Source organism: Nycticebus coucang, chromosome 22 (assembly GCF_027406575.1).
Source record: "Nycticebus coucang isolate mNycCou1 chromosome 22, mNycCou1.pri, whole genome shotgun sequence".
In the NCBI taxonomy this organism is placed as follows: domain Eukaryota; kingdom Metazoa; phylum Chordata; class Mammalia; order Primates; family Lorisidae; genus Nycticebus; species Nycticebus coucang.
In genome coordinates, this window is record NC_069801.1 from 38,987,161 (window position 1) to 39,007,057 (window position 19,897).

The 19,897-nt window shown below is 40.7% G+C and overlaps 1 protein-coding gene across 1 annotated transcript in view; it reads left to right on the forward strand.

Annotated features, from left to right (window-relative positions):
* Positions 1-19,897, forward strand: part of CFAP57 (cilia and flagella associated protein 57) — a 104,667-nt gene that overhangs the window by 56,436 nt on the left and 28,334 nt on the right. Inside the window, exons 11-13 of the mRNA XM_053575840.1 lie at positions 1,494-1,667; positions 7,796-7,957; positions 18,814-18,969. Of these exons, the coding sequence (XP_053431815.1) occupies positions 1,494-1,667; positions 7,796-7,957; positions 18,814-18,969 (492 nt within the window). The remainder of the gene's footprint in view (positions 1-1,493; positions 1,668-7,795; positions 7,958-18,813; positions 18,970-19,897) is intronic.

The window sequence follows — 19,897 nt, forward strand, 5'->3', positions numbered from 1 at the left end:
AATAACATGCTGTCCACATTGTTGCCTAGGAGCAATAAGCTGGATCATACAGCCTGGGGTGTAGTGGGCTAGATTACCCAGGTTCATGGCAGTACACCCTGTGATGTTCACACAACAGAGTTGACTAAACATGAGTTTCTCAGAGCGTATCTACATACCAAGCATGGAATGACTGGATAGTTAATGTTTATCAGCTAGGCGGGCCACCAATTCTTGTTGAAATCCCCCAATACATTTGGCTGCAAATAATTAAGGGAAAACAGGAGAGCTCAGCAAGGACACTGCATACAAATGTGACTTCTGTCCCTCTCTAGGAGCCCAGCAATAGCTGATCTGCACAGGCTTCTCTGGCCTTTCCTCAGGGCTCATCACTGTCATGTGGCTGGTGCCTGGGAAAGTGCATAGGTGCCACAGCAGCAAGCTGACCCCAGGCAGGTCTCCCCATAGTGGCATAGGGTATGATGACTCTCCTGTATACCTCCAAGTAGTCTTATCCCAATCCTGTGGTGGCTTTTACAGTGCAACAGCAGAGTAAATGTCCTTTCTGGCACGACCATGTTTCACTTGTCTTGATAGCCCCTCTGGCTGATTAGCCCACATGTTACTCAGTAAATGTTTAGGCGGGTGGATGGGTGAACGCTTCAATGAGTGGAGGAATCAGTGAGTTCCCTGATAGTACAGTAGTCTCCCCTGAGCTGCAGTTTCAGTCACTTGAGGTCAACTACGGTCCAAAAATAGGTGAGTACAGTACAATAAGATATTTGTATACAGTATATTGTTATAATTGTTCTATTTTTAATTACTGTTGTTAGTCTCTGACTGTGCCTAATATATAAATTAAATTTTATCATAGTTACATAGGCATGTATGAACATAGTACGTACAAGGGTCAGTACTATCTGTGGTCTCAGTAATCTACCAGGTGTGCCCCCCACAGATGAAGGGGGACTACTATATAGTTTTGTTTATATAATGGGCATTAATAAATGTTTACTGAATAAATTTATGGTCAACATCCCATTCTCATTTTGAGGTGCATGATACCCTAGCCGTCAAGTACAGAGACTGGAGCCAGATTGCCACTCACTAGGTACAGGAGTCAACGCAAGTTAGATATCACCTTTGTGACTCTGTTTTGTCATCTTTAAAATAAGGATAACAGGGGCCACCTCAGAGGGTTTTTGTAAGAATTGAATAAGTAACAAGATGAAAAGGGCATAGAACTGTGCTCATCTACATAACTATTTCCTTTCACTAGTATTATTCTCAACTCCTAGAACTGGTTATTCATCAGTCAAGCAACCAAGAAACATTATATTTAGTTTGTGCCTTTTATGTTCTAAGCACTATTCCAGATGCTATAAGGAATAGAAAAATAACTTCCTTAAATACAGATCCCTAAGAGTGCTATTGGAGGAGAGGGAAAGAATGGCTTTGGGACACTGGAGATGCAGCTCAGCCCCTCCTGCTGAACAGAGCTGTCTGCATTCCAGGTCCTTCGAGAGATGTCAGCATTCGATGTCACCTACACAGCCATTGTCATTTCACATTCCGGGCGCATGATGTTTGTGGGCACCTCAATGGGAACCATTCGTGCAATGAAGTACCCTCTACCTTTGCAGAAAGAATTCAACGAGTACCAAGCCCATGCTGGTCCTGTCACCAAGGTGAGAGGGACCCTCCCCTCAGGAGACCATCCTGGATCTGTCTGCCACATACCTATCTTCTTTATTCCTTCAGCCTCCCTCCATCTTTTCTCTCTCCTTACACCTCCTCTCCTGAATATTCTTCCACAAATCCATTCAATAAACATATCTATTACCTATTAGTATTCTTTGTTTAAACTACCTCTGGGAATTTAGCCTCAGAAATAATTACAGATATACCTAAAGATTATATACGGGGTGGTTCATCACAATATTATGCATAATAATTGACTGTGTGATGGATGTTGTAGGGGTCCCAGCCTTACTGCCATTACATCCCAGCTGCAGTAGGTGTTGCTGTTAATGATCCACAAGTGCCCTTTCTCCAGTGAATTCCTTGAAATAGAGTCATAGCCTAGGAGATTAACCTCTATTGCTCCCTGAGGATGCAAAAGGCCCTGGGGACAATAATGTGAGCAACATTTGTAAATTGTCCTTTCATTCTCTGTTCTCATAAAGTAATATCTATGTTAATAACTAAAGTGTGAAAGTAACCCAAGTGTCCATTGTCAGGAGACTAGGTAAACAAAATGTGGTGTATGCATAAAATATAATAGTATTCAGCCTTAAAAAGGAAGGAAATGCTCACACATACTCCAACATGGCTGAACTGTGAGGGTATTCTGCTAAATTAAATAAGCCAGTCACAAAAAGACAAATACTGTGTCATTACACTTCTGTGAGATATTTGGAACAGTCAAAACCACAGAGAAGAAAAGAAGGGTGGTTTATAGGGGCTGGAGGAGGGACTAATGGGGAATAATTATTTAATGGGTATAGAGTTTCAATTTTACCTGAGTTAGGGAGATAGTGGTGATGATTACACAACATTATGCTTGAATTTAATAACACTGAACTATACATTTAAAAATGATTAAGCTGATAAAATTTATGTAATGTTTATTTTACCATAATAAAAAAATGAAATGAAAGAATTCTCTAACATGCAAAATGATTATCAAAATATCATAGCCAAGGCCAGGTGCAGCAGCTAACATCTATAATTCTAGCCTTCTCTGAGACCAAGGTAGGAGAATCGCTTGAGCTCAGGAGCTCCAGCAAGATTAGCTAGATGTTGTGGTATGTACCTGTATTCCCAGCTACTCAGGAGGCTGAGGCAGGAGGATCACTTGAACCCAGGAGTTTGAGATTGCTGTGAGCTAGGCTGATGCTATGACACCCTCGCCTGCACAACAGAGTGAGATCAGAAAAGAAAAGAAAAAAGAAGTCATAGCCAATATTCTCAGCATGTAGCTTACACTTGTAATCCCAGATCTTTAAGAGACTAAGATGGGCGGATCACTTGAGACTAGGACCGTGGTTCTCAACCTTACTAATGCCGCAGCGATCCTTTAATACAGTTCACAACCCACAGGTTGTGAACCGCTGGACTAGGAGTTTGAAACCAGCTTGAGCAACACAGTAAGACCTAGTCACTACAAAAACATTTTTTAAAAAAATTAGCCCAGTGTACTGATGTGGTCCTACAGTGCAACTACTTGCAAGTCTGAGGTAGGAAGAGTGCTTAAACCTAGGAATTTGAGTTGTAGTGAGCTATGACTGGACCACTGCACTCCAGTCTGGGTGACAGAGTGAGACTCTTGTCTCCTAAAAAAAAATTCATAGCCAATTCGAAGGCTATTTATAGTTTTTTTTTAAGTATTATTTTTGTTTATACAAAACCCCTGAAAAATAGGCACTGGGAAAATGTGTATATTATCTCTTCTCCCATCTCATCTCTTATTCCAGATAGAGGACACCAACATCTGACATTTTTAATTATGTCCCAAATCCTATATTTACTTGTTTGCAGATACTATCCTTATTAAGAAAAGGTTTATCCATGGGTTACAAAGATTATAGATCTATTGCTATTTATCCATAGGTCTGATGGCATAAAAATAAAAATGATTTTTTTATTCCTCACAAAAGAAAAAGAAAAAGAAAAGTTTTTACATTTACATTTATAATAACCTGAGCCTGAGCCTTGGTTCCAAAATGAATTACTACAATATATTTCCCTTTCTTCCCTTCAGATCCACTAAGTTTTGTGGATAAGATATTTATTTTTCTGATATAAAAGCAACACATTTATTTTAGAAATAAAAATCCTCATGATAGCATCATCATTATTTTGATACATTTCCTTCGACCCTTGTATATATAGCATGTGTTTTAAATAAAGTTAATATCATACTGTACTGTGACAAGTTCATGAATTAAAGAAAAAGATTATATTGTTCGGCCACTCTATTGTGGTCTGCTTCTTTTTTTCACTTAACACTATCATAAACCTTTTTCCATATAATTAAATATTTCTCAAAAAGCATGATTTGGGTAGCTACATAAATATCCTATCATATGATAGGCCATAACTAATTAGCTCTTCTCTTACAACTAGGCATTTAAATGATCTTATGAACTACAGTGAACATCCTAGCTTGCAAATTTGTATGTGCATCTCTGATTATTTCCTGACACTAAATTCCCTAGAGATAGAATTCCTGGATACAAGAGTGTTGCCTTTTTAAGGTTCTTGACACATGTTGCTGATTATGAGAAGACATGTTTCGTAGTTATCTCTTTGGTTTTAACTTCTTATTTTGAAATCATCATAGATTCACAGGAAATTTTAAAGAAAGCACAGAAATCCTATGTACCCTTCACCTAATTCCCCCCAATAATTAGATCTTATGTAACTATAATAAAATACCAAACCATAAAACTGACATTGGTGTGCTTTGACATTGGTGTCCCACCACTATGAAAAATGGTCAAAGACCTCCTTCATGCTACCTTTGTGTAACCACACCCCTCTATCATCCCTAATTCCTGACAACCACTAATTTGTTCTCCATTTCTAAAATTTTTGTCATTTTGAGAATTTTATATAAATGGAATTAGGTAATATGAACTTCTGAAGATGGCTTTTTAAAAACTAAAATATATGCTAACATTGTGTTAGCATAAACACAATGTTAGCATATATTTACATGGTACATGTGATATTTTGTTAAATGCATAGAAGATGTATTGATCAAGTCAGGGTATTTAGGGTATCCATTGCTTTGGGTTTTTATGTCTATGTGTTGGGAACATTTGAAGTCCTTTCTTCTAGCTATTTTGAAATATGCAATATGTTGTTAACTGTAGCCACCCTACTCTACTACGGAACATTACAACTTATTCCTTCTATCTGACTGTATGTTTGTGCCCATTAACCAACCTCTCAATTGCCCTTCCCACCCCACACCCTCCACAGCCTCTGGGATCTATCATTCTACTCTGTGCTTCCCTGACATCAAATTTTTTAGGTCACACATATGAGTAAGTACACGCGCTATTTGTCTGTTTGTTCCTGGCTTATTTCATTTAACATAATGACCTCCATGTTGCTGCAAATGACATGATTTCATTTTTTTTTTTTTTTGGTCAAATAGTATCCCACTTGGTGTATATGCTACATTTTCTTTATCCATCCATTGATGAACACTTAGTTTGATTCCATATCTTGGCTATCGTGAATAGTGCTACAGTAAACATAGGGGTGCACATGTCCCATTCATATACTAATTTACTTTCCTTTGACTATATACCCAGTAGTGGGATTGCTGGATCATATTATAATTCTGTTTTTAGTTTTTTCAGAGATCTCCATACCGTTTTTCATAATGTCTGCAGTAGCATACATTCCCACCAACAGTGGGTAACACCTTTTTTCTGCATCCATACCAGCATGTGCTATTATTTTTGTCTCTTTTTGTCTATAGTAATGGCCATTATAATTGGAGTAAGATGATATCTCATTGTGGTTTTGATTTGCATTTCCCCTATAATTAGTGATGTTAAGCATTTTTTCATACATAGTATATTATGCCCATTTGTATATATTCTTTTGAAAAATGTCTATTCATGTCTTTTGCCCAACTTTTTATGAGATTATTTATTTCTTTTTGTGTGTGTGTGTGTGTGTGTGTGTGTGTAGAGACAGTTCACTTTAATGCCCTCGGTAGAGTGCCGTGGCATCACACAGCTCACAGCAACCTCCAGCTCCTGGGCTTAGGCGATTCTCCCGCCTCAGCCTCCCGAGTAGCTGGGACTACAGGCACCCGCCACAACGCCCAGCTATTTTTTTGTTGCAGTTTGGCCGGGGCTGGGTTTGAACCCGCCACCCTTGGTATATGGGGCCGGCGCCCTGCTAACTGAGCCACAGGCACCACCCCGAGATTATTTATTTCTTTACTGTTAAATTGTTTGAGTTCCTGGTATATTCTGGATACTAGTCCTTTATCAGATTAGTAGTTTGCTGTATTTTCTCCCATTCAACAGGTTGTCTGCTCACTCTGTTGATTATTTCCTTTGCTGTGCAGAAGCTGTTCAGTTTAATATAATTATGAAAGTGGCTTTTTTAAATGTGCTCAGTTTAGTAACCTTCAGATCCTTTCAGGTTGTTTTGCATTAAAAAATAGCTTATTCCTTTTTTCTTAACAATTTTTTATTAAATCATAACTGTGTAAATCAAAGCATTTGTGGGGTACAATGTGCTGATTTTATATACAATTTGGAATGCTTATATCAAACTGGTTAACATAGCCTTTACCTCACTTACTTAATTATTGTGTTAAGACATTTATACTCTACTTAATATATTTGACATGAAATGAGACACTCTACTCATTATATTGTTCATGGTTCACTCTACTCATTAAATAGAGTATAAATGTCTTAACACAATAATTATGCACCATTTATTGCTGAGTAATATATTGTTCATGGTACCTATTATAGCTTTTTTTTTCAGTATTTGGCTGTTACAAATAAAACTGCTATAAACAATCATGTACAGGCTTTTCTGTGGACATAAGTTTTCATTTATCTAGGATAAATGGCCAGGAGTATGATTGCTGAATCAAATGATAGTGTATGTTCAGTTTTTGGAGAACACTTAGAGATCTAAAAATAGATCTGCCATTCAATCCTGTAATCCCTCTACTGGGCATATACCCAGAAGACAAAAAAGCACATCATAACAAAGATATTTGTACCAGAATGTTTATTGCAGCTCAATTCATAATTGCTAAGTCATGGAAGAAGCCCAAGTGCCCATCGATCCATGAATGGATTAATAAATTGTGGTATATGTACACCCTGGAATATTATGCAGCCTTAAAGAAAGATGGAGACTTTACTTCTTTCATGTTTACATGGATGGAGCTAGAACGTATTCTTCTTAGTAAAGTATCACAAGAATGGAAGAAAAAGTACCCAATGTACTCAGCCCTACTATGAAACTAATTTAAGGTTTTCACATGAAAGCTATAACCCAGTTACAACCTAAGAATAGGGGAAGGGGGAAAGGGAGGGGGGCGGGAGGTGGGTAGAGGGAAGGGGATTGGTGGGATTACACCAGCAGTGCATCTTACAAGGGTATATGTGAAACTTGGTAAACGGTCTGTGAAGCTAGTGAATGATGCCCCATGATCATATCAGTGTACACAGCTATGATTTAATAAAAAAAAATAAAAAGAAAAAAAAGAAAAATGCCATACTATTATCCATAGTGGCTGTACATTTTACATTCTCACCAGGGAAGTATGAGGACCCGGTTTCTTGCCAGCATTTGGTACAAAACAGTGCTTCTGTTTTTATTTTAACTGTTCTAATAGGTATATAGTGATATCTCATTTTGGTCCTAATTTGTATTCCCCTGATGGCTAATATTGGTGAACATTTTTTCATGTCCTTACTTGCCATCTGTATATCCTCTTCAGCTAATGGCTCCGTATTGTTTGCCCACTTTTTAATTGGGTTGTTTAGGGTCTTTACTATTTGATTTTGAGAGTTCTTTATACATTCTAGGTAATAACTGACCCTTCAGATGCCAGAACCACAGGGAATGTAGACACAGCCTTGCTTCTCATGAACAGATGCCTGTGCAGGCTCCCAGCTCGTTCTCACCAACAATCAAGTCTACCTCCCTGTGAGGCTGTGCCTGGGACTGCATGGAGGAAGGGGCAGCACAGTAGGCAGCTGAGGCTTAACCACCCACGGCCTTAGAAGGCTTCCTGTCCATGATCTTTTTCTCTCAGATGTCAATCACCTTTGATGACCAGTTCCTGGTGTCATCTGCTGAGGATGGCTGCCTGTTCACCTGGAGGGTCTTTGACAAGGATGGTCGGGGAATCAAGCGAGAGAGGGAGGTGGGCTTTGCCGAAGAGGTGCTTGTGACTAAAACAGACATGGAAGAGAAGGTAAGAATCAGGTCTAGTGACGAGGGCCCTGCGAGTTCCTCACCAGAGTACATGCAGACTCCTCAGTCCAGCCCCAAGCCCTGTAGCCTGGCTGCACCCCATGCCCAGTGCAGAATCCCTGGCTCCCCTGCATGTCCTTGTCCATACCACCCAGCCGTCCTCCTCACTGTCACTGATTCTGTTTCCACCCCCACCCCACATGTGTTCCATCACATGACCATCTCGACTTCTACTGTGCTGTGCTTTTATCCTGTCTACTGGCTTTCTTCTCTCTGCTCTTTGAGGACAGGAACTATAAAATACAATTCTCTTGTATGACCACCAGTTTCTGGCACATGCTAGGTACATGGGAGGCAATTGATAAATTTTTACAAAATCAAACTGACAAACTGAATATCCCAGTTGTGCCTGTGAAACTCAGTAATTGCTAGTACATGGTGCCTTTTTTAGAAAAAAAGAGGTATTTAGGGCCAAGCACAGTGGGCTCACACCTGTAATCCTAGCACTCTAGAAGGCCAAGGAGGGTAGATTGCTTGAGCTCAGAAGTTGAGACCAGCCTGAGTAAGAGTAAGACCCCCATCTCTAAAAAATAGCCGAGCATTGTACTGGGTGCATGTAGTCCCAGCCTACTCAGGAGGCTGAGGCAAGAGGATCACTTCAGCCCAAGAGTTTGAAGTTACTGTTGAGCTATAATACCAGGGCACTCAACCCCAGGGCAACTGACTGAGACTCTATCTCAAAAAAAGAAAGAAAAAAAGAGGGGGGCAGAGACAAGATGGCTCACAGGAGCCAGCTTACCACAGAGGCTCCCGTCCAGAAGAAGAGTTAAAGGACAGAAGTTTAGCAAGTAAGCCAATGGTTTGGAGCTGAGCCAAGAGAGAAGGTTGAAGAATGCACATCAACCCTGCTGAGGCAAGCTGCAACCCCAAGGAAACAATAGGTACAAAATCCATCACCAAGTGGATGGGAGTCCCCTCCCCCATGAGAATGGCTCACAATATACTGTATACAAACAAGCGAGCAGAGTTAAGATCCTCTCCTATTTTATCCCATGGGAGAGACCCTCTAAAAACTGTAACTCTTTCTCTAGAAAGGACTTAAAAATGTGCTATGGCACTCTCCCACCAAGCATAAAACCGTATATATTCTCTACCTGCAATTCTGAACTCCCAGCACTCCCCTCCACTCTCACCCTGAAGTCTGGAAGCCTGTCCCCAATGGATTCCAGATTCTTGGGCATTTTCCTGAGAAGTGTGGACAGAGCATTGGAAGTTGCTCGTCTGTGCTGATTCTGAGGCACAGGAGTAAGGAGAAGATGGTCAACTGAGAGGGAACCATACAGGAGAGGGAGAGGTGGTCCCCCACGGTACAGAGCAGCAGCGGCAGCAGCAGGAACAATAGGGCTCACACCCCTGGGGATATTTTGGAGAGACACTCCCTGTCTCTCTGGGCAACCAGAGGAAGCCAGGCATCTTCTCCGGTGGCAGCCACTGGTAGAACAGATCTGGGACCAAAACACAGGCCCCGTGAGTAAAGGGTATGCCTCAGGCAGTACCTGCCTGGGTGGAGCGTGGGGACCAGAATATGCACGCACAGAGACGGTATACTCCCAGAGCATGGCTGAACCAGAAGGACTACTTTAGTGAGCCTAAGACACACCCAGCCCTCAGGGGATCATAGCTGAGACAAAGGCAGGCAGGAAGAGGCAGAAACTGAAAGGTGAGTATGAGCTCTAGCTGCACCCACCCCAACACAGACTGCAGCCAAGACAGACACTGCCGACTCCAGGCAGCAGCACAGACCGGGGCTGAGTCACAGTTTCTGTGAACTCAACCAACATTTGATCCATAGGGGAATATAGCCGGGACAGAAACAAATTCTGTGAAGTTGTTCTGTTCTGTCAGCAACATCAATCAGGGGTGGGGCTAGAACTGGGTGAACCACCCCAGCCTCCATTAAGCACTTGAGGTTGTCAGGCCTCAGCTCCTCCTGCCAGATAGTGGCAGAGAGTGGTGGCCTGGCCAAGGAGACATAGATCTCCCTGTGACTCAGGCATGCACAAACGTCTGGAGCATCTGCTCATTGGAGGGAACTGGGTCACAATCCTGCGAGGTTACCAGTGACTGGGTGTGACAGAGATGCAAGGTGGGAAAGGAGGTATCAACCTTCCCAGACTAATTCATTTGCTGGGTGGGTCCTTCTGACCTCATGGAGCACTGGAGCTAGTCATACTTGAGCTGCCAGCAGACCCCTGCTGTCTAGTTGCCGGAGACCTTTTGAACTCTCCCACTGAGACTGGTGCTGAATGGGACAATTGATTTGGACCTCTTGAACTGAGCCAATCACCCAGGGACTATCCACCAACCCTGGGTGTGCGGTTGTGGGAAGGTTTGATTTTCCTTTTCCAATTGTTACCCATGGGGGGTGGGGTGACTCAATTGCTGGTATTTCTCCACAGCTGAGACTTCAACCCAGAGTAACTAATTCCCTAGGGTAGGACAGAGACCAGCTGAAAACAAGACAGAACCACCTAGCCCGACCACACCAAGCAGGTCCCCAGTTGCTCAGGCCATAGCACTGTATGAGTCCTTGACAAAGCTCTAGGGGAAAAGGTACGGACACCAGTCCCAGTGCTTGGGCAAAAGGCTGGTTAATCACTACTCCTGGAGCCCCCAACTCAACTTCACCTTATCTGCTTATATAGCCAAATGGTATAAAATAATCATGGGGCAGAACCAGCAGAAAAACTCTGGTAACATGAATAACCAGAGTAGATCAAACCCTCCACCCCTCCACTGAAGGAACAATATGGTGGACACAACTGAAGATCCCACTCATAAACAGATGGCTGAGATGTCAGAAATTGAATTCAGAGTTTGGATTGCAAATAAGATTAATAGAATGGAGGTAAAGTTGGAATTGGAAATTCAAGGAGCATTTCCAAAGTTGTCTCGAGAATTCAATGAATTCAAAGACAAAATCACCAAATATTTTGACACATTGGACAAGAATTTCCAGCCCCTCAAAGATCTGAGAAATACAGTAGAATCCCTCAGTAACAGAATGGAGCAGTCAGAAGAAAGGATTTCTGACATTGAAGACAAAGCTTTTGAACACTCCTAAACACTCAAAGAGGAAGAGAAGTGGAGAGCAAAAATAGATCATTCTCTCAGAGACCTCTGGGATAATTCGAAGAAAACTAGTATTCTCCTTATAGGAATTCTTTTTTTTTTTTTTTAAGTTTTTTTTATTAAATCATAACTGTATACAATGATATGATTATGGGGCATCATACACTCACTTCATAAACCATTTGACACATTTTTATCACAGTGGTTAACATAGCCTTTCCGGCGTTATCTCAGTTACTGTGCCAAAATATTTACATTCTACATTTACCAAGTTTCGCAAATACCCCTATAATTCTTGAAAGTGACAAGGTGGCTTTGAAAGGCACAGAGGCTCTTCTTCATGAGATAATGAAGGCAAACTTTCCAGACATGCCAAGAGATTCTGAAATTCAGATAGCAGACAGTTTCAGAACCCCAGCACGACTCAACCTGAATAAGACTTCACCTAGGCACATTATAATTAACTTTGCCAAAGTTAAAATGAAGGAGAAAATTCTGAAAGCAGCTAGACATAAGAAAACCATAACGTACAAGGGGAAGAATATCAGAATGACTGCAGATCTCTCTGCTGAAACCTTTCAAGCTAGAAGAGGGTGGTCATCAACTTTTACTCTCCTATAACAAAATAACCTTCAACCCAGGATCCTGTATCCAACAAAACTAAGTTTCATTTATGATAGAGAAACTAAATACTTTAATGACATTCACATGTTGAAGAAATTTGCCATAACGAAACCAGCTCTCCAGGATATTCTTAGACCTATCCTCTATAATGACCAGCACAATCCTCTACCACAAAAGTAAACTCACTCAGAAACTTTTGATCAAATTCCAACTTCCACAGTGGCAAATTCCAACTTCCACACTGGACCTTTGAAAAACTCAATACCCAAAATTCTACCAGGCTTATCAATATTTACAGTTAACGCGAATGGCTTAAATTGCCCTCTAAAGAGGCACAGGTTGGCTGACTGGATACAAAAACTCAGGCCAGATATCTGCTGCATACAAGAATCTCATCTCATCTTAAAAGATAAATATAGTCTTAGGGTGAAGGGATGGTCATCTATATTTCAGGTGAATGGAAATCAGAAAAAAGCAGGTGTTGCAATTTTATTCATAGATACAAAAGGCTTTAAACCAACAAAAGTAAGGGACGATAAGGATGGTCACTTCACATTTGTTAAGGGTAACACTCAACATGAGATTTCAATTATTAACATTTAGGCACCCAACCAGAATTCGCCTTAATTTATAAGAGAGATTCTAACATACATGAGCAACTTGATTTCCTCCAGCACCATAATAGTCAGAGATTTCAACACTCCTTTGGCAGGGTTAGATAGATCCTCCAAAAAGAAGCTACGCAAAGAAATTTTAGACTTAAACTTAATGATCCAACAATTGGATTTTACAGACATCTACAGAACATTTCATCCTAACAAAACTGAATACACATTCTTCTCATCAGCCCATGGAACATACTCTAAAATTGATCACATCTTAGGTCACAAGTCTAACCTCAGCAAATTTAAAGGAATAGAAATTATTCCTTGCATCTTCTTGGACCATCATGGAATATCAGTAACAACAGGAATCTGCATACACATACAAAAACATGGAAACTAACCTCATGCTGAATGATAGCTGGGTCATAGATGAGATTAAAAAGGAAATTACCAAATTTTTGGAACAAAATGACAATGAAGACACAAATTATCAGAACCTATGGGATTCTGCAAAAGCAGTTCTAACAGGCACTGCAAGCCTTCCAAGGGAATGGAAAGAGAGGAAGTTAACAACTTAATGGGACATCTCAAGCAACTGGAAAAGGAAGAACATTCCAACCCCAAACCCAGCAGAAGAAGAAAAAAAAAACACCAAAATTAGAGCAGAATTAAATGAAATTGAAAACAAAAGGATTATACAACAGATCAATAAATCAAAAAGTTGGTTTTTTTGTAAAGGTCAATGAAATAGATAAACCTTTGGCTAACCTAACCAGAAAAAAAAAAGAGTAAAATCTCTAATTTCATCAACCAGAAATGGTAAAGATGAAATAACAACAGACTCCTTAAATTCAAAAACTCCTTAATGAATATTATAAGAAATTCTATTCTTAGAAATATGAAAATCTGAAGGAAATAGATCAATACTTGGAAGCACACCACCTCCCTAGACTTAGCCAGAATGAAGTGGAAATGTTGAACAGACATCAATATCAAGTTCTGAAATAGCATCAACTATACAAAATCTCCCTAAAAAGAAAAGCCCAGAACCAGATGTCTTCACATCAGAATTCTACCAAACCTTTAAAAGAGGAACTAGTACCTATATTACTCAACCTTTTCCAAAATATAGAAAAAGAAGGAATACTACCCAACACATTCTATGAAGCAAACATCACCTTGATCCCCAAACCAGGAAAAGACCCAACAAGAAAAGAAAATTATAGACCAATATCACTAATGAATATTGATGCAAAAATATTGAACAAGATCCTAGCAAACAGAATCCAGCAACGCATCAAACAAATTATACACCATGACCAAGCGGGTTTTATCCCAGGGTCTCAAGGCTGGTTCAATATATGTAAATCTATAAATATAATTCATCACGTAAACAAATTAAAAAACAAAGACCATATGATTCTCTCAATTGATGCAGAAAAAGCTTTTGATAATATCTAGCATCTTTTCATGATAAGAACACTTAAGAAAGTGGGTTTAGAAGGGACTTTTCTTAAACTGATAGAGGCCATCTACAGCAAACCCACAGCCAGTAACATTGAATAGAGTTAAATTGAAATCATTTCAACTCAGATCAGGAACCAGGCGAGGTTGCCCATTGTCTCCACTACTTTTTAACATTGTAATAGAAGTCTTAGCCATGGCAATTAGGCAAGAAAAGGCGATCAAGGGTATCCACATAGGGTCAGAAGAGATCAAACTTTCACTCTTCGCAGATGATATGATTATCTGGAAAATACTAGGGATTCTAGTACAAAACTCTTAGGAGTGATCAAGGAATACAGCAGTGTCTCAGGTTACAAAATCAACACTCATAAATCTATAGCCTTTATATATACCAACAATAGTCATGCTGGAAAAAACAGTTAAGGACTCTATTCCATTCACAGTAGTGCCAAAGAAGATGAAACATTTGGGAGTATACCTAACAAAGGACGTGAAAGACCTCTATAAAGAGAACTATTAAACTCTAAGTAAAGAAATAGCTGAAGATGGGGCAGTGCCTGTGGCTCAAAGGAGTAGGGCGCTGGCCCCATATGCTGGTGGCAGGTTGAAACCCAGCCCTGGCCAAAAACTGCAAAAAAAGAAAGAAAAAGAAACAGCTTAAGATGTTAACAAATGGAAAAACATACCATGCTCATGGCTGGGAAGAATCAACATTGTTAAAATGTCCATACTACCCAAAGCAATATACACTTTTAATGCAATTCCTATTAAAGCCCCACTGTCATACTTTAAAGATCTCGAAAAAATAATACTTCATTTTAGACAGAATCAGAAAGAACTTCAAATAGCCAAGACATTACTCAGAAATAAAAACAAAGCAGGAGGAATTATACTACCAGACCTCAGACTATACTATAAATCAATAGTGATCAAAACAGCATGGTACTAGCACAAAAACAGAGAGGTAGATGTATGGAACAGAATAGAGAACCAAGACATGAACCAAACTACTTACTGTTATTTGATCTTTGACAAGCCAATTAAAAACATTCAATGGGGAAAAGATTTCCTATTTAACAAATGTCGCTGGATGAACTGGCTGGTGACCTGTAGAAGACTGAAACTGGACCCACACTTTTCACCATTAACTAAGATAGACTCTCACTGGATTAAAGATTTAAACTTAAGGCACAAAACTATAAAAATACTAGAAGAAAGTGAAAGGAAAACACTTGAAGAAATCAGCCTGGGTGAATATTTTATGAGGACCTCCCCCCACTTCCCCGGGCAATTGAAGCAGAATCAAAAATACATTACTGGGACTAATCAAACTAAAAAGCTTCTGCACAGCCAGGAACATAGTAAGTAAAGCAAGCAAATAGCCCTCAGAATGGGAGAAGATATTTGCAGGTTATGTCTTCAACAAAGGTTTAATAACCAGAATCCACAGAGAACTCATGTATCAGCAAGAAAAGAACAAGTGATCCCATCTCAGGCTGGGCAAGGGACTTGAAGAGAAACTTCTCTGAAGAAGACAGGTGCATGGCCTACAGACACATGAAAAAAATGCTCATCATCCTTAATCATCAGAGAAATGCAAATCAAAACTACTTTGAGATATCATCTAACTCCTGTAAGATTAGCCCACATCACAAAATCCCAAAACCAGAGATGTTGGCGTGGATGTGGAGAAAAGGGAACACTTCTACACTGCTGGTGGGAATGCAAACTAATCCGTTCCTTTTGGAAAGATGTTTGGAGAACACTTAGGGATCTAAAACTAGACCTGCCATTTGATCCTACAATTCCTCTACTAGGTATATATCCACAAGACCAAAATCACATTATAACGAAGATATTTGTACCAGAATGTTTATTGCAGCCCAATTAATAATTGCTAAGTCATGGAAGAAGCCCAAGTGCCCATCAACCCACGAATGGATTAATAAATTGTGGTATATGTACACCATGGAATATTATGCAGCCTTAAAGATAGATGAAGACTTTACCTCTTTCATGTTTACATGGATGGAGTTGGAACATATTCTTCTTTGTAAAGTATCTCAAGAATGGAAGAAAAAGTATCCAATAGTAGCCCTACTATGAAACCCAAGAATATGGGGAAAGAGAAGAAGGGGGGAAGGGGAGGGGGGAGGTCAGGTGGAGGGAGGGTCATTGGTGGGACCACACCTATGCTGCATCTTACAAGGGTACAGGTGAGGGCGGCGCCTGTGGCTCAACGGGTAGGGCGCCGGTCCCATATGCCGGAGGTGGCGGGTTCAAGCCCAGCCCCGGCCAAAAAAAAACAAGGGTACAGGTGAAATTTACTAAATGTAGAATATAAATGTCTTAACACAAATAACTAAGAGGGTGCCATGAAGGCTATGTTAACCAGTTTGATGAAAATATTTCAGATTGTATATAAAACCAGCACATCGTACCCCATGATTGCATTAATGTACACAGCTATGATTTAATTTAAAAAAAAAGAAAGAAAGAAACAGGGTTTGGGAGATGTCCAAAGTCACTGAGCTAATAAGTAGTAGGACTAGAGTTCTAATCCAGTTTTAATGTAGAGCACTCTCTCTTAACTGCTGTAGCAAAGGGACTACCCTCCTGTTAATGAGAGGTGTTTTGCGGAGATTCGAGTGCATAGCTCTGTGAAGCGCTCCCTAAGGGAGAAGCTGAATGGATGGTAAGCAGACAAGGCTCACAGAGGATGGCACAGCTGTACACTCATTGTGTCCAACCAGAATACATAAGCCTTGCTCAGAACCTTTCAGAACAAACAGGAAAGGGCCTTCCCCACTGCGGAAAGAGTGTGGACAGAGGGATGAGAGTAGTGCTCTCACTAGGGAAAAATGGCTGGGGAATAGAGACTAAGCCAGAGACAAGGGCTTCCCGAGATGAAGCTGGAGAGAGAAACAGCTCACCAGGGGCCTTTTACCTGCTGCATTAGACTTTGGAAATTGTTATAAGGACCCACTAATAGGCTTGGCGCCTGTAGCTCAAGCAACTAGGGCACCAGCCACATACACCAGAGCTGGCAGGTTCAAATCCAGCCTCAGTCTGCTGAACAACAGTGACCACTACAACCAAAAAAAAAATAGCCGGGTGTGTGGTGAGTACCTGTAGTCCCAGCTTTACTTGGGAGGCTGAGGCAAGAGAATCGCTTAAGCCCAAGAGTTTGAGGTTTCTGCGAGCTGTGACGCTACAGCACTCTACCCAGGGTGACAGCTTAAGACCTGTGTGGAAAAAAAACAAAAGGACCCACTGATAGATGGAAGTTAGGGACCAATTTGGTAAGAGTCACATCCTGGAGAGATTACTCTGTGGTGACCTGGGGACTGGATTGAGGAAAGACAATGAGCAGGGAATCTCAAACAGCATGACAGAAGCTGGGTCACTTCCACTGATGAGTGTAGCCCACCAGCCCAAGGTGGACTCCTGAGGTCACCAGTGAGTAAGTGTTCACTCAGTGCTGACAACACTGCAGGTCCTGTGTGAGGCTCTGTGAGTAGAGCAGGGAAACAGGGCAGGACATGCCCCATCTGTAGGCCGTTAACCTGGGACACCTGGAACGCAATCCTCCCTCACTTGTTTCCACCCCACACCCAGGCAGAAGCCAATTTCTCTGAACTATCTCTCTCCAAGCTTTTCCTCCCTCTCTGCCTCCCTCCCCCACCTCAGTCCAAATCCTGGCCATCTCTTACATGGACCATGCTGTCATCCTCCCACTGATCATCCTGTCTCCAGACCTTCTCTAATCTCGGTCATGTTGCACACTGCTTTCTGGAAAGTCCTTATGATGCCAAAGTCATCTTGATCAGATTAGATGAGGACCTTGGGACGTTCTCCAGGATAAAACCCCAATTCCATAGCCTGCAGGGTGCTTGATAGTCTGACCCAGTCTCAGCCTCCTCTTCTATGCCTCCCCCATACCCAGTCACATGCCATGCCCTGACCCAGCATCCTCACTGTCACCTCCCTGACTTGCACATTTGGTTTGTGTTCACCACTCATCTCAGCACTTCCTGTGCACCAGGTCCCTGCTGGCCAGGGATACAGAAACAAACATAGCGTGTTACCTGATGACAAGTCATTCATGGGTGGTAGGGGAAACAAAGCAGAGAAGATGAAGTGGAGATGCAGGGGGTGTCCTCCTAGGCAAACAAGAGAAAACACCTGTGTTCTTGCCCACTCTGTCATCTATATTAACTTTTTCAGGAAATGAGAGGTGCAGCTCTTACCGTATCTTTAGAAAACTTCTATTGAGGAAGAAGACACAGGACATAAGAACCAGCAAGACAGAGAGTTGGGACCTAAATTGAAGGCACATTCACAGACAGACCACAGTACTGAGAAGTGCCCGGCATTGGGCATTTATCACAATTTGTAATTATATGTTTATTTGGCTGCCATGGGGGCAGGCTCATGATGAAATGGTTATCTTTTGAGTGCCTGCTCTGTGTTAGGAACTGGGTCCTTGGGATACATCAGCAAACAAACCCAACAAAGATCCAGCCTACTTGGAGCTTAAGTTCTACTGGAGGCAGAGGAAAAAGAAAATAAATAAAATAATAAGGAAATTATGTATTAGTGCCAAGATCTTAGAAAATAATAAGGCATGTATTATCAATAAAGACAAAGTGTCACAGGTGCTGGGAGTGGAGGTGGGTGCAGCAGGATTGAGTAGTATGGTCTGAGTTGGCCTCCTTGAGCAGGAGATGCTCAGGCCAGTTTGAAGGAGACTCATTAACACAATGCCTGGCATACAGAAGGGCTCACCAAATACAGCAGTGGTTCTCAACTTTCCTAATGCCGTGCCCTTTAATACAGTTCCTGTGGGTCGTGACCTACAGGTTGAGAACTGCTGAAATAGAGGGACAAGCTCATGTGCCTGTGTTTCTTGGGGGAGAAAGATGACAAGTTCTAATTGAGACATATTGATTTTAAAAGCTCAGCAGAGCTGTAGGTCTCAGATCAAGGCCCGATTCACCCACACGAATTCTGTTTCCTTCTCCCAAAGGCTCAGATTATGTTGGAGCTGAAGACTCGTGTAGAAGAATTAAAAATGGAGAATGAGTATCAGCTTCGACTAAAGGACATGAACTATTCTGAGAAGATTAAAGAGCTAACAGACAAGTTCATCCAGGAAATGGAGTCTTTGAAAACAAAAAACCAGGTCTGTTTGAGAGATGGACCAATGACCACAAATAACAAGAAATTTCCACTTTGTTCAAAATGGGACTGGCATGTACTACCCACGCTATACTCAAAGAATCAGATATTTAAAATACAGTAGGTGACATCAGAATAGCTTACAACTAAGTACTAAGTGAAAAAAAAATACATAAACCTCTCTGTGGTCACTGGTATTAATTAGTAAAATAAACACGCATAGGAAATAGAAAGTGATACAATTACCTCTGGATAATTTAAATTTTGTTCTTTATACTTTTTCATAATTTCTAAATTCTCTACAGTGAGAATGTATGATCAGAAAAATCTTGTTTAAAAACAAATGAAAAAAATTGTAAAAGTATAAAAGGGGGAGAGCTAGTAGAATATTGATTCCTGGATTGCCAGGAAGTTAAATCAAATTAATCTAATTTGTGTGTTAGATTTGGTCCAAGACTCTCCCAGAATCTTTTCTTTGTTCTGGCACCTTATTTAAAACTCCTAATTTTTTGCTCACAAGATATTTGTGTTATTTATGTTAAATTTGGCTGAAAAAAGCCTTGGTTATTCATTTTACTAATTCATTCATTTATACAATTTTTTGCTGTCCCATATAAGCCAAGCACAGAGCTAGGTTCCTGGGTATGGCACCTCCCCAGCCTTCAAGGAGCTTCCTCCTCAGGTAAAGAAAACACTCACCACCAATGCGTCAGCAGCAGAGGATTCTAACAAATACCTACTTTTTCACCCAGAAATTTATTTGATATATGTCCAAAACTGAACTCACCACTGACAAACCCATTGAGTAGCTAGGATATAAAAAGGAAAGGAATGGGGAAGGTATAGAATTTTTAGAGCAGAATATAATGTAAATAGAAAGCAGTAGTGTGGTGGTTGCTTGAGTAATGTTTGTGAGTGAAAGAGGATATTAC